At 38.1% G+C, this 14,368-nt stretch overlaps 1 protein-coding gene across 2 annotated transcripts in view; it reads right to left on the reverse strand.

Moving 5' to 3' along the window:
* The window catches only part of CACNA2D3 (calcium voltage-gated channel auxiliary subunit alpha2delta 3), a 396,842-nt gene that overhangs the window by 26,597 nt on the left and 355,877 nt on the right, over positions 1-14,368 (reverse strand). For both annotated transcript variants that reach the window (XM_058422243.1, XM_058422242.1), the window contains 3 exons: positions 11,230-11,292; positions 8,623-8,693; positions 16-91 (listed from right to left, as the gene is read on the reverse strand). In XM_058422243.1, coding sequence (XP_058278226.1) covers positions 16-91; positions 8,623-8,693; positions 11,230-11,292 — 210 coding nt within the window. The remainder of the gene's footprint in view (positions 1-15; positions 92-8,622; positions 8,694-11,229; positions 11,293-14,368) is intronic.

A 14,368-nucleotide genomic window follows, 5' to 3' on the forward strand; every position in this document is an offset into this window, starting at 1 on the left:
ATGCGCTGTACTTACGTCCAGTAAGCTATGGGCACTGTCACTGCTCTCTTTGTTTGTCCTACACATGGCCTGGTAGTCATAAAGTGTAATTCTACAGGGAAGAACAGAAAACTGCTTGACTAAAAGAAGAAAACACAGTGGAGTAAAAATGATGATACGGAACATTCTGCTCACAAACTGGACAGGAAAATAAAAATTAAAACAGGGGTGTGGGAAGAGGGAATGGGAGCATTAAAATACAGGTTACATGAAAGAGTGTAAGAAATGCTGTGAAAACTTTGTAAGGATTTTAGCAGACTACAGAAGAAAGCAAAAGCATAACTGGGAGGAATCAGGGAAGATATACAGGGAGTGTAACACGCAATGGCATAAACAATGTGGGGAGGAGGAGAATACACATCCAACACAATGCTTCAACGATTGGTTCTGGACTAAGATCAGCACATCTAGCCCCAGAAACTGAAAGAGCCTATGCATTTGAGTGGCTTCTCACAACAGACCACTTAGAACTTCAGTAAAACAGAAACACTCTTCTACAGCCCCAGCATCTCAGTGCACAACAGCTTTGTAACGTGGCATTGCTTCTGAAGGAGACAGAGGTGGAATTTCAGGGCATTGACAGTACGGATACTTGAAGCAGGATGGGTTTACCTTCGCTTCTTTTCATACAGGCAAAGTATTGCAGTTACCTGCTGTAACCAACTTATGCTAGAAGCCTCCTCAGATGCATAATTAACAGAGAAGTTTACTTATGCTTGCAATTTTACTCATCATTGAAACACTTCAGAGATCTAAATGTAAAATCCAGAACTCGGAGCTAGTAAATGGAATTATTGCGATTATTTCTCTAAATCTGTCTGTCCATAGAACAATCAATTAACTTTATCCATCCACACAAAAAATACCATTTAAAATGTGTAGCAGATGTAAAGAATCTTTAGCTGATTTGATTTAATTTGCAACAAGTGAAAATATATCGAACTCACTATTGTTATTTGAATATTTCCATTTGACTTTTGCATCGTCAGAGGGATAAGAGAACACAACAGGACAGAGATGGTTAGTAGAGGTATGAGATGGGACTTCAATGTTCTGCAATGTGTGCCTCGCTTTTAAGTGAAGAGGAAAGAAGAGCACACAAATTCAGCTACAGAGAGGATGTCCCAGAAGCTGCCAAAAGCAGGTCATGAAATGCATCCAGCATCACCATGAGGCATCCTGCACTGCATGCCATGAAACCTTGCAACCTGTACCAATAAAATGTTGTATTCCATTGTGGTAGAGAGTATACATTTTTTTCCTGATCTCATTTTGTGACAGCAATCATCACTAAAGACTTCTTTATTATGTCTATATTTTCTTTCCGGCTTACAGACAAAATCTCTAATATATCGGATGTCGCAGCTTCAACTAAACATTTAGCACATGGTCATAGAGCTTACATTATTGTTTTCTCTTATGTTGAGACTAGAAATGCCTAGGAAGCCATTGCTTTGTGGACTGGCAGAGAGAGGCACATGGGAGACAAACGCATAACTAGAGACCTAAATGTGGTGTGAGTCGAACACTGACCATCCTTGGCAGAATCCCGCCCACAGCCAGATCCGCGCACACACATCTGCCAAGACAAACAGAGCAGTACACGGTGTAAGCTGTGCTGCCTCTGCGGCCTGCAGAAACACACCACTTCCCCTAGCTTCTCCCTTCCTTCTTTTTCATCCTTTAACCGTGGTTGGGATCCGGCCCCTGGAAAGGAATTTCTAGAGCTCAGCCTTTCCAGCCTCGTTGGGCTCGAGAGTTTTATTCCTCGGGATCCACACACAGTGTTGTGTGCGTGCGCTTGGACCAGCCAGTGAAGAAGGCAAGAGATAAATGCATAGAAAAGGGCAGTTTAGAGATGTTAATGTGCTCCCTGCAGAGTATCAAGAAATTCTACATGGATGAAAAAGTCCCACCATGCTTCGTTTAATATCTAGCCTTAGAAGCAGACTACATTGTTTTGTTTGTATACATTGTTAATGTTTTTTTCAATATATTATTAAATTTGGTGACTGTTCCATGTTTGAAAGTGTAATCGATGTCTCAACTACCAGCTTCACACAGCAGAACTTCCTGGTCAATCAGTGGTCTTCATTATTCTGCGAAGCAGTTTTAATCAAATATTGTTATACTACTTTATAATACTATACTAGAATATATATATGCACTATTACACTATTCTAAGCTACATATAGAATATATATAGCATTATAATGTCATGTGAAAGATCTAATATAATTTGAACTTAATTTTTGATATTGATAAAAGCCTTTCCCCCCTCAGTATTTGAATTTGTATCACATTTCTTATGTAATTATTACATTCTGATAGAGCCAACAGCCTCTTTAAATGCTCAAAGATAAAAAAGTCTTAAAAGACTGAAATATGTACTCCCACAAAAAACCAGAAATACAAATAATACTGCACCCCAACATGTTAGGTAATATGTTTTATAGATTGTCTTATTTTATTGCAGGGAGTATTCAGCAATCTAATATTGCACTATGATTAAGAGAAACAAAACCCGTAAATAAATGTAGTTAAAACACTCTTCATTTAACAGGGAAAAAAAAAAATAAATTTTAGAGTGATGGCAGAAGGGAGGAGTTGTAATAAACAACCTCAAAATCATGTGGAACACTACAGAACTTGGAAAGGCTTGATATCATCTTGTGGATGATATTGGTTTTAGTTAGATGAATTTAGTTTGAGTAAATATATTTGAATCTTCCAGTGTGAAGGTTCTGGTTCAGGAAGAAAATGAGAAATCAGCTAATGTATCCAGGTTTAGAAAAAAGAAAAGCAAACAAACAAACTCCAAAGGAGCAAATGCTTGGAAAAGTACATAGTTTTCTGAACAAAAGTCTGGAATGAGTTTTGGGTTTAAAATGATGTGTTGCTGCCTCAGTAACTTTCAAAGTAGGCCGTTCAACACCTAGCTCAAAGTTTCTAAAGATGATTCAAACAATTTTAGCACAGGATGTGCAAAATATATTAGTGAGATCATTACTGCAAAACGTTCTTAGGAGATCTGATTGTTCTGTTCTAGAAACAAATAAGAATTGTGCAACACACTCCAAGGATCAGTGGATAAAGCAGATAACCACATTGAAATCTGAACACTGCCACATATTGAACCACTTCTTGATTCTCTGTCACAGTGAATGATATTATATGGGTTCCAAGGCATTCACAGTTTCAAATCTGGTTGTTTTAGTTTTATCCTTATAAATGTAATACAGCAAAGCAAAAGCCTTCCAGCCCTATTCCTTATAAAAGGTATTAGAGCATCTGTAGTCAAAGCAGTTGCCTAAGATGCTGTAGCATTTCTGTGCTCAGGTGTCATTTCCGGGGTGTTGTTTTACTGCTAAAGTCTTTCTGAGGTTTTAGAAAATAGACTTTCTTCTCACTCAGACTTAACCCAGTGTTTCAGGAGAAAGGCAACAGATCACCCTTTCTGAAGTGATTGTATTTCAGCTTCAAGTAACTGTTTGCAGCCGACCATATCCTGTCCAGCTGCTCATAGTCAGGGAACACAACTTCCCAAGCCCAAGTCTATGCTCTGAATCATAGCACCTCCCAGGAGAGCTCTGCTCTTAATACAGAGGACATTCCTGAGACTTTCTGACACCACCACGCTGTCAAATTCCACTCCTGAAGTCCACAGAGCAGTTGTGTTCAGCATCAGCTATTTAGCACAACCAAAATGTGCATTGTCAGTTTATGTAACTTCAGGGGCCAAACACATCTCAGTGAAAACCCTTTTATTGTCAATTTCCTGATACAGTAAATTCCACTCTCCTACTTTGCAGCGTACTTACAATTGAGTACGAATCTGGTTCAAGAAAATTAAACTTCCAAGACCTACCAGCAGCACAGGATATATTGGCAGATGTATTCTCTGCTGCTTTCAGCCAGGTTTTCATCACACCCATGGATTTCTACTTGGTAGTACAGAATACCCCCGCTGACAATTGTAGCAGCTGAAAGGTCTTCAATGCATAAAATTCCAAAGGTTTTGTCAGCAGTTCAAGATTTGGTGGGTTTCAAATACTGTGTAGGACTAATAAGCTTTTTACCATGGAAGTAAATGTCAAGTCTACAGGAAAGGAAAAAATGCTGAACAAAAGAGCTGAACAACAGAAGCCAATAATACAGAAGTCCTAATTATTGACACAGTGCTTTATTCACTGGTCTGTGGAAAAATTAGTGGTGACTACAGCTCGCTTGTGGTGGAAAGATGTTCATAACTCAGACATAAGGTGTGCAGCCTGTCTGGCACTCTCACAAGGAGGAGGAAGAGGGACAGGGTTGAACGGTGTGAAGATCAAACCAGTTTTTGAGTCTAAAGAGGTTCCTGTGGGGAGATAGCAGGACACTGTAGGAAACCTCAGACTGTTGCTGCTCTGGCTCTCACACCTGCACTGACAGATTATTAGTGTCCAGAAGCTGCCAGAAAAATACCTTTCACCAAAATCAATGGAAAGAATAAAACTAAATTACAGCATTTTGACAGAACAAACTTGTCATCACCTATCTTTGCTTTTATTGCTCAGCTATTCCTGAACTGCCAAGGTTCTCTAGCAATAACATGTATAAAAACTACAACTCAACCTGTATTTACTGAATATGGAACGAGAATTCATTTATGTAACCCATATACCTGTGTTTCTCTTTAAGTGTATAAACCTATTTTGTATGTGAATACGCTGCATTAAAGGTAATATTTACAGAGACATAAAGTTGAACAATGCCTAAAACTCTGATTAAAGATATTAATTTTACTTATCATATGAAAAAAAAAATCCTACAGCAATGTGAGAGTTTCAGTGTGCAGGTACCAGATATGCATTTAGTAAATGCCAAAATAAAAAGCAAACCTTATTGATAATTACAATTTGTCCAATGTCAAGTCCAACAACTGCAATTTGGAATGTTCCTTCAGTCTACCTCTGATCGTCTCCAAAGCATACATGGACAATTGGCTCAATTAATAAGCAGTTAAATCCATGACTGTAAAAATCCACATGAAAATACACATAAATTTTAAATATAAGTGTCAAATTAGCACTAAAAATTTTAATAATATCTCAATAAAATGCTTAAATATGAAATACTGGCCCAAACAAAAAAACATCCTTAATTTGGAGGCTGTGCTGCCTCAGTGAAAACTGTGTTCTGTTGTTAAGCAACTAGTTACTGTTCTCATGATTTGGCTTTAGGAATTTACTAAATTTACTAAATTTACTTTAGGAATTTACTACTTTCTAGAAGAAGAACAAAGTTTTGAATTTGTTTCATACTCATAATCTGGGGGCAAAACACTTGCTAGGTTTTCCTTGTAAAACAAATCAAGACAGATAGATGGAAGTCTGCCTCTTTGTGCATGAGGAGAGCACAAGCGAAGGATCTGCACTACAAGAAAATCTGGGAAACAAGAGAAACTCTAAGAGCAAAAAAAAAAAACTTGATGGAGTGAGCCTTAGCTCCTGGGAAAGCTGCATTTCAGGGATGTGCCACTTCAGTCATACATCCTGACAAACTGATCGAATATCTGTATCGCCAAATACCAGAATTACTAAATTACTAAATACCAAATACTACCGCACAGACTCTTCTATGTAAGAGGATGCCTGGTGGAAAGAGAACTGTAAGAGGAAATTATGCTGCTTCCATATTTGTCATGCAGAATTGCTTAGTTTTCCTCCTCCTGGGAAGGGTGAAAATGTTTTTAAGTCAAGAGATGTTTCATTTTCTCTTACAGATTTATTATGTTTATTTCTTCAGGGATCTCATTACTTTGATAGCCCTTAATTTTCCTGATGTTAGTGTTGTTTTTATAGATTTTCATGGCTTGAGCTGTTGAATTTTTTTCACTGTTTTTATATAAACAAAGCGCTGAGAAAACCATAAAGAAACTTTTCTAAGTTATGTGAAGCAGATACTTTTCCATAAGCACATCCTAATTTATTTAATAATACATTTAAATCATATTTAAATTATTTAACTACGTGCAATACTTAAGGTAGAAGATAAACATAATTTTGCTAAATGAAATCATAGAGCATGTCACGTTGCTCTGCAGGCACTGATATAATTTTTCTCCCTAATTATAAACCCCATAAACTAAGAAAATATACATACATACATACATATGCACACATTATTCAAAAGAAGTATTGAGTTTAAAGAAATTGAGGAGGGAAGGAGGTATTTAAGTTCACTTTAAAAAATAAACAGGGAATATAAAAATTGAATTTCATCCTGCTGCAGGTTGAAAAGAAACACAGTCAGCAGCAAACAACCCCCTTTTGTTTAGCACTTCCATCTCAATCCTACAAAGCGCTCCTATATCACTCCAAATGTGCGGTAGTTGGGAGAACAAAGAGTTTTTTCATTCCTTTTGTGGCTGCGGAGCCTGGAAGCTGGCAGGAGTCATGAGCACACACTGGCACTGCCACTCAGATCATGGGTGCTGGAGGAAGAGGGAGCTCCCACCCTTCTGCAGGGGAGGTCAGGCTCCACAGAACCTTCTAAACCCACCAGAAAGGGAGCACGAGCAGCTCAAGCAGGACAGGGTTATAAAATCCACCTGCTGGAGCGTACATGCCGTGTAAGAAGCGAACTGCAGGGAAGGATGGCTCTGGATATTCTCAGAATGAAATGCACTGAACAGAGCTGGCTCTCTGCTTTGCCCCCACGGTAAGAGCAGCAGTGACAATAAAATGCATGCGATGCCCACATTGTGCTCTCAGGGAAATGGTACTGCTGACAGACCTTGCCACTGCACCGAGCACTCTTGGTCTTTTCTCCTTATTTCATATAAATACATTTTGGAAAAGTAAAACGCACTCTTTGTCTTTTCTTCTTATTTCATATAAATACATTTTGGAAAAGTAAAACACAATCTCCACCAAAACAAATTAATAATATTAAAAATATTGCAAAAGCATCTGACACTATTTTTTGTGAGAACCGGCAAAGATTTCTTCTTCATATTGTTGGAATACTTTATTTAAAGGCCTCATCTAACACAGCTCAAAGGCAGTTTGGGGTTTTGGCTGCTGCTATCTGCTGTACACAAAGTTGCTCATTTGCAATTACTGCACCTTGATTCTGTCCCATCTTCAGCTGAGTTGCAATGGTCAGTTTATCACGGCTGAGTAACTGGCTCACTGTGTTTACACTTTCCTTAACATGCAGCTCAGTTGCCCTGACATTATGGCTTCTTTATCTCTAATAATGAAGTCCAAGACCAACAAAATCCTAACCAATGGTCCAGTCCAAAGATCCAGCCACTGCATTTTGGATGGAACCCTCAAGCTGTGCCTATTTTCTCAGTGGTGGCACCCACCACTATCAATCAGGGAGTAGATGTTCCATTTGAAATGCTTTGTTGGGCAGGACAAAACAAATTGGGACAAGTTAAAGCATTCTCACTTAGTTTTGACTCTATTATGTCCTTTGCATTAAATAAAATTCTTAATCTCTTGTACAAATAGATCCTTTCATTGCCAAATCCAGTCTATAAACAGGTATTACTTCACTTTCTTCTACAGTATATGTTAAAAACGTGGTCCTAAGTGTGAAAAAGTTGCCACCCTCAGAAAAGCAGGACCGGGGATGATTCCATGAGTGCTAGATCCTCACATTTCAGGTCAGTCATTTACTGGGAGCGGTACTCAGCTGCCATGCACAGAGACAGCACAGAAAGCTTCTGCCTTTAAGGGAGCTGATTTACCAAGCAGCCCACGAACCACCTGCTCAGAGAGCCTCTGCACACGCCCTCACAGGAAATAACTTATCTCAGGGATGGATGGCATCAGTGATATGTCTTTTTATTCATACTAGAAATGCACAAGAAAATAGAACGGAAAAGTAAAAAAGCAATTTTCTTCTGCTGTAAGAGGACAGAGGGCTACAGAACAGTTCTTAGACCACGTGAACAGTCCTTAGACCATGTGAAAGCCATGAAGACTCCAGCGGTGAGTTGCAGGTTAAAGGGAAATTTTATACTTAATCCATCAGAGTGCATAATTTATTTGAAAGGACAACACATAAAATCACTGTTAGTTTTTAATGTCATCACGATGGTGAAGCCAGGTCAATAGTCACAACCACGTTCAAAGGTAAGTCAGCATGTGAACGGAGATGGATCACTGGGAAAACACATCTTCCCTTCAGCAGCAGGGCATTTTGCACTGTCTAGCTTGAGCAATCTCAAACCTTTTACAGGTCAAACTGATAATGTGGCAAAATGTTTTGCTTCAGAGCTGTTTAAAACTGCTCAGTAGTGGATATGGCCCAATCGCTTCTCCACCTGAGCCCAGTGGGAAGAGGAAGGGGACACAGTTTTTGCTTTGTAGTCAAATAAACCATTCTTTTAATAAGAAACTCACTGTAGGCTGACTCCAATACTCTCAATATTTGATGTGTATGGAATCAAATTACACTCAGGTTGTACAGAAAACAGATATAGATTAGAATCCAGCCACACTGCCAGTCTTGGCTTTCTCTTACGTGACTTTGATTTTTGTTGTTGTTGTTAAAACACTTTTTAAGAGATAAAATGTCAACTCTTACCTCTTAAAAGAGCCCATTGTTAGTAACTTGTTCATCACAGCGCCTTCAACCTCCCCAAAAAAGTAACCAGTCTGTAAGGGGAAAATGCAAGGAATTACCAAAAGCATAGAAAAACGCCAAACAACACTGGATGCAATTTAAACTGGCACATTCTAGGATCTGACAACGGTGCCTTTGACAGTTATACAGACAGGTTTTCAAGACTGCTGCTACATAAAAACTAAAGAGGACTTCCCAGTCAGAGCAAATTGTTGGGATTATATTATTACCCCTGAGCAGATGTGAGAGCTTAAACAATATATTGAGGTATGTTATATAACATCTAATATCAAAAATAAAAGCCTTCCAAACCTAAGGCTTGTAAAGAAAACACACTAATCTGATCACAAACTCTTGTGATTAAAATGTTACTCAAAAAAGATATAAACAGGTTGTGAGAGGATTTCATAAACAGTCATTAAAAACATTGTTTATAATTCCTGTATGACCTGTTTAAGGAGCTGGAACAGTACATTTCATCAATCCTATAAATTTTAACTCCATTCAGAGTCATTTCATACTTAAAACCACTCAGCTTGATGAATTACTCATTTTGTCCCTATTCAGTACTTGTGGACTAATGAAAATAAATCTCTGTTGAGAAAACAAACATTGCTGTTATGAATTTGGTCTGTAGGATAGAAGTGACTCCGTCATCTGCAGCCATTCATGTGACAGTGGAAAATCTTGCAAGTACAGCACTTTTCTACCTTGGGAAGACCTGTTTTATTTTAGAGCCTCCACTCCCAGGGGGATTGGATATTTCTCTTCATTGTTTAAAGGGAGAAATCCCACAATTTATGAGGGGGAAAGGGCACTACACTCTCAAATTGCATGGATTCCATAGGTTTTGTACGAACTAAACCCCAATTCCATTACAAGGAACTTAGCTGACCTCAAGTATGCACCTGGGAGTTTGCAGGCAGAAAAGTTACAGCCTTTGCTAAAAAAAGGCATTCCTCCACCTAAAAGGCAAGCATTGCCTTTTTTTTTTTTTCTTTTCCTCAGGGGAATCTTGGAACATTTTTCCAAAAACATATGGGGATGTAAAGTCTCCTAGAAACACAAGGAACATGACTAAAAATACCAGCTTCAATAGCCTGGCTGACTGATGAAGAAGGATTACCCTAATGACTGGAGAGGCAGGCAATGTCAGGAAACTCCAAACCATAAATGCCTCATATAACCTTAGATAGTAATAAACTTGATTTGTCAAGCTGTGGACCAGTCTTATGAAGACGTTTCAGTGACAGCTCTCTCCACAAGAGCTCCCTTTGTAAATGCCACTTCTCCCCCAAAGCAGGCACACCCAGGTTATGGTTATTTTTTAATACATCAGGATTCTGAAGAATTCTGAAGAATTGCTCTGCCCCACAAACCCGATTCTGGGGGCAGTTTGGGTTGTGTTTGGAAAGCTGATAGAAAAACAGTGCTGGAGCAACCCCAGATAGGCCAGGAATTGATAAGGCATCATCCCACTTCTCTATCCACAGCAGCCTGTATGCACAAAATATATATAAAATAGACACACACTAATGTAATCTTATTTTAAATTTACATAAACACAGAGGCTTCTCTGTCGTCCATCTTAGACTTGGATTCATTTAATTAATGAAGCAGGTCAGAATAATTTCCAGCCTACTTCTGGTGCAACAGTTATCCAAATTATTCACAGGAATATGTAATGGATTTTATCAGGTGACTACCGAAAGAAATATCTCTTCCTAATAATCATTTGCCATAGCCAGCTATGAGCTGGTAAATCACTGACATATGTCACAGCTGTGCACCTGTAAACAGTAACAACCAAAGGGTATTTTAATTATATCAAGATCATTCCATAATGAGTGTATGTCTTAGCTCATGCTCATAGTGACAAATTTAATTCTGCTGAGGGCTAAGTAGGAGCGTGGCTATTCCTGTTCACAATCCCAACACATAAAAACAATTCAAATTCAGACAATTCTGGCATGAGGGGGCACCATCCCAGCAGTTTTCAGGCAAAAGTTAATGAGAATAGTGATGGTTCCTTCATAAGATTTGCAGGACTGAGCAAAAAGATTTTATGATTCTCTGATGTCATATTTCCTGTTCTCTCCATTGTGATGCTGAGTGCTTAGTTTTAATCCTTCAATGACTGTAATCCCCTTCAGAAAACAAACTCCTCAGCCAACAGCTCTGTAAAATCTCGTTATCTTAAGTTTGAATGTAAAAGTTCTGTGTCCTCTCCCTGTCCCTTCCCAACCTTTCCATGTGACAAAAATGGCACAGGGATTTTTTTTTTTTTACTTAGAGTAAAAGCCTCTTACAGAAAACACTTCTGCAGCGAGGAAGTTCTTTAAAGAGAACATTTATGAGTTTCAGAGCAGACTGCTCCAATGGGAGACAGAAATTGAGCTCTTGTGGAAAAAAAAGCTTGCATTCTTTGTAGAAGGCTTTGTTTTTTATTTTAATTTTATGTTACTAATTCTGTACCATTTTCAGATGGTGGCCTATTTTTTTTTTTTTTTAAGAAGTCATTTTAGATTAAAATGTTATATGAGAAGACAAGTAAAATCTTCCACTTACCTGCTGATAGTCTTCAGACACTAAAATAAATCCATTGTTATCTATTAGGTAACAGTTGATTGTCTGAAAAATAATAAAACACTATTTTAATTTTTTGATTTTAGGATACAGAATAAGTTAATTATATACTTTACTTCTAAGTCAATTATAAATAGGTAAAACCTTCAGATTGTTATAAGACTTTACATAAATTCAAAATGAGTATAGTCTTGGTTATAGGATATTAGCCAATTTAATTTTTATGCTTTTTTACAGGCAAAACCAAACAGTGATGTGTACAGAATGGCAGGATATAAGATAATTACCAACACAAAAGCCTAAATTTTGTGTTTTTATAATCCATTCTTAAAAGTTTTCCTTATACCAAAGTTAGCAAAGGCACAGAACTTGAGCGTTCCTGATGGCTTCTCCTGCATTCGCAGAAAAACCTCGGCGCAATGTCATTACCCTAACGATGTATTAATGAAAACACAGTGTCAGCCTGCAGAATCAACAGGGGAGCAGGTAATATTTTTTAATTTGTTCATTGGGGGATGGGACCAGAAACTTCTGGAACAGAGGCCCCACAGGTCTCCTAAAGCTTTTCAAATTGTGTTTTTAATTGGGAACTGGATTTAAAGGTAGGACTCTGTTAGCTTTTTGGAGGTCAGACGTCTGAACTGTATAAAAGGAGGTAAAGCCAAATCAGTGCTTCCCTCCGCACACACATGCACCGTTTTAACCTCACAGATTTACTTGCTACAGGCAAAGCTTTAATTACTGCGCTACAGAGTTTAAACATAAGGTTCAGCTCAAACCCTGAAACCTAGATATAACTCAGTTTCTCCTCAGTATTGCCAAATACCTATCTAAGTGTTAAATCTTTATTGTATTTCTATTGTTGGTCCAAAACACCAAGTTTTATCCTTGCTTATTGAATTTTCTATGGCATTTGTATAAAAGGAAGGAAAAAAAAAAAAAAAAGGCGGAATGGCTTTCAATACAGGAATCCTTCTAGCTTTGTTTTTAATTCAAAACCTGCTGCAAATGGGCTGTACAGGAATATGGCAAAATATATTTTCTGCTGCACCCTGCACATCCAGCAAGATCTCTGTGCTGTTTTAGGGAAGAAAGCAGCCTCATGCGGTAGTAGCTCTGCAAGATGTGAAAATGCAGTCTGATATTTCCAGAGATGCTTAGATATGCCTGATTCTCATTCTGGCCACATATTAGTACTGTTCTGTGGGGCCATAGAAGAGAAATTTGCAGAAATGCTAGCTTGAGGTTCAGTTAAAAAAAAAAAAAACAAACCACAAACAAACAAACAAATCCCAGAAGCTGAAATCAGGCAAAAATTCAGAATGAACATCATTCCCGAATGCAAATGCAGGATATTCATCCTAATAGGAGAAACCAAGCTACAGGCACCCCCAGCGACAGAAAACCTGTCAGAAAGGAAGCTGAAACAACTCATTTTTCACCTTTGATCTGCTCGAAAGCCCAGCGTTGGCCAATGCAGTGTGGAAAGCTGCTGATGCTGGCAGAGAGCTGAGCAGAGCTGATGCACTCAGGAGAGGCAGCTCCTTAACCCCAGTGGTGTGTGAAGGATGGAGTCGCAGAAGCAGGCTCTAACAGCACGACGCCGCTCTCCCCAAAGCCAGCCAGAAACCTCCCACCGAGTGGGTGAGGAGAGGAGCGAAGTCAACACAGAGATCTTTTGAGGACACGTCTTTGCAGTCCTCATGCATGAAAGTTTGATCTAAAGATACTGCTTTAGAAACAGTATTTCTCCATAGTATGGAAAATAAATAACAGAAGTCACGCTGGACAAGAAAGAAGCGTAGGCTTAATTTCCTAGTTTGTGGCTTAAGTGGTGTTGGGAAAAGACTGGCTCGATTCAAGAATTAGTGGCCGTGTCTCAAATCTCTTAAGATTTAGTTATTCACTAGCACAGTTCAGAATTTTAGAAGATGCTGATTTTTTTTTTAGCACTGTTATTGGAAGCAGGCATAATGCAATAAATGCAGTCTATATATTTTTTGTGGAACGTGAAGATAAGAGGGTTTCTATTTCGATCCATTTTAGAAATATTAACATTAATATTTTAGGGAAAAAAAATATTCTTTCAGGACCGTTTATTCATCACTTGCCAGCAACATAAATAACTTTCAGTATTACTACTTTGTTAAAGATGCTCCTTGTAATTTAACTTTAGCACGGACAAAGGGCAGAAGAATGCATTTACTCACTGCCAGCAAATCCCAGACAGATTTCTGATACAAGGTTTATGCAAGGGATAATAGCATTTGCATAGGCTACAGCTGTATGAAAGAGGTCTAATTCACAACGTTTCACAGGTATTGGAAGTGAACTACACTCAGGTCTGCCCAAAGGTTCAAGTTCAGTGAATTTCAGATTTCAAGGGGAATGTTCCGTAGGTGGAGGGTCCCTGAGCTTGTAAAACTGCAGGCACAAAGTCCAGAATAAACACAGCAAGAATGTTAGCTGAGGTCTGAGCACACATCTGAACTACAGTAACTTTGATCCTGTTCAAATCCTCCATGTATTTTTCACAGCTCCAGTATACAATAACAGTAATGGAATGTAACTTGGGTTAAGAAACCAAAAATGAAAAAGAAAGAAAACAGAACATTAAAATAAAACGTGAGGCATCGGGAAAACAAGAATAAATGAGCAAATTCAAAGCTCTCAAGGAAAAAAAAAAAATTAATTAATGGGTTGTCTCTATTTTAGGATCAAAGGTATCACACATTCACCAATTGATTACCTTTGTTTTTCAGTATACTTAAAATTAACATGTTATTATTAATAGTCATTAATATTTATTGACTATTGTGCCATTCAATTTGCATTAATGTTTTCATGTTTACTTTAAATCCTTTAATTTATACTGTAAATGTTCAGCAGATATTTTCTTGCCATTGAGAGAAGCTGTGAAAGTCAACAGACTCACCAGAGGAGCTGTGATATTTGTTTGAGTCCAATCAACAGTGTGTTTTATCATTAAGAAAAAGTCCAGAATCTCCAAATCAGCAATGTTCACACTATTACTACATTTCTACACGTTTGTATGGTTCCTGCTGGTGTGCAGCTGAAGACTTTAAACTGCTAACACTTTAGGTTTTTTTCATTAAAAATA

Source organism: Hirundo rustica, chromosome 12, assembly GCF_015227805.2.
Source record: "Hirundo rustica isolate bHirRus1 chromosome 12, bHirRus1.pri.v3, whole genome shotgun sequence".
NCBI classification, from domain to species: Eukaryota; Metazoa; Chordata; class Aves; order Passeriformes; family Hirundinidae; genus Hirundo; species Hirundo rustica.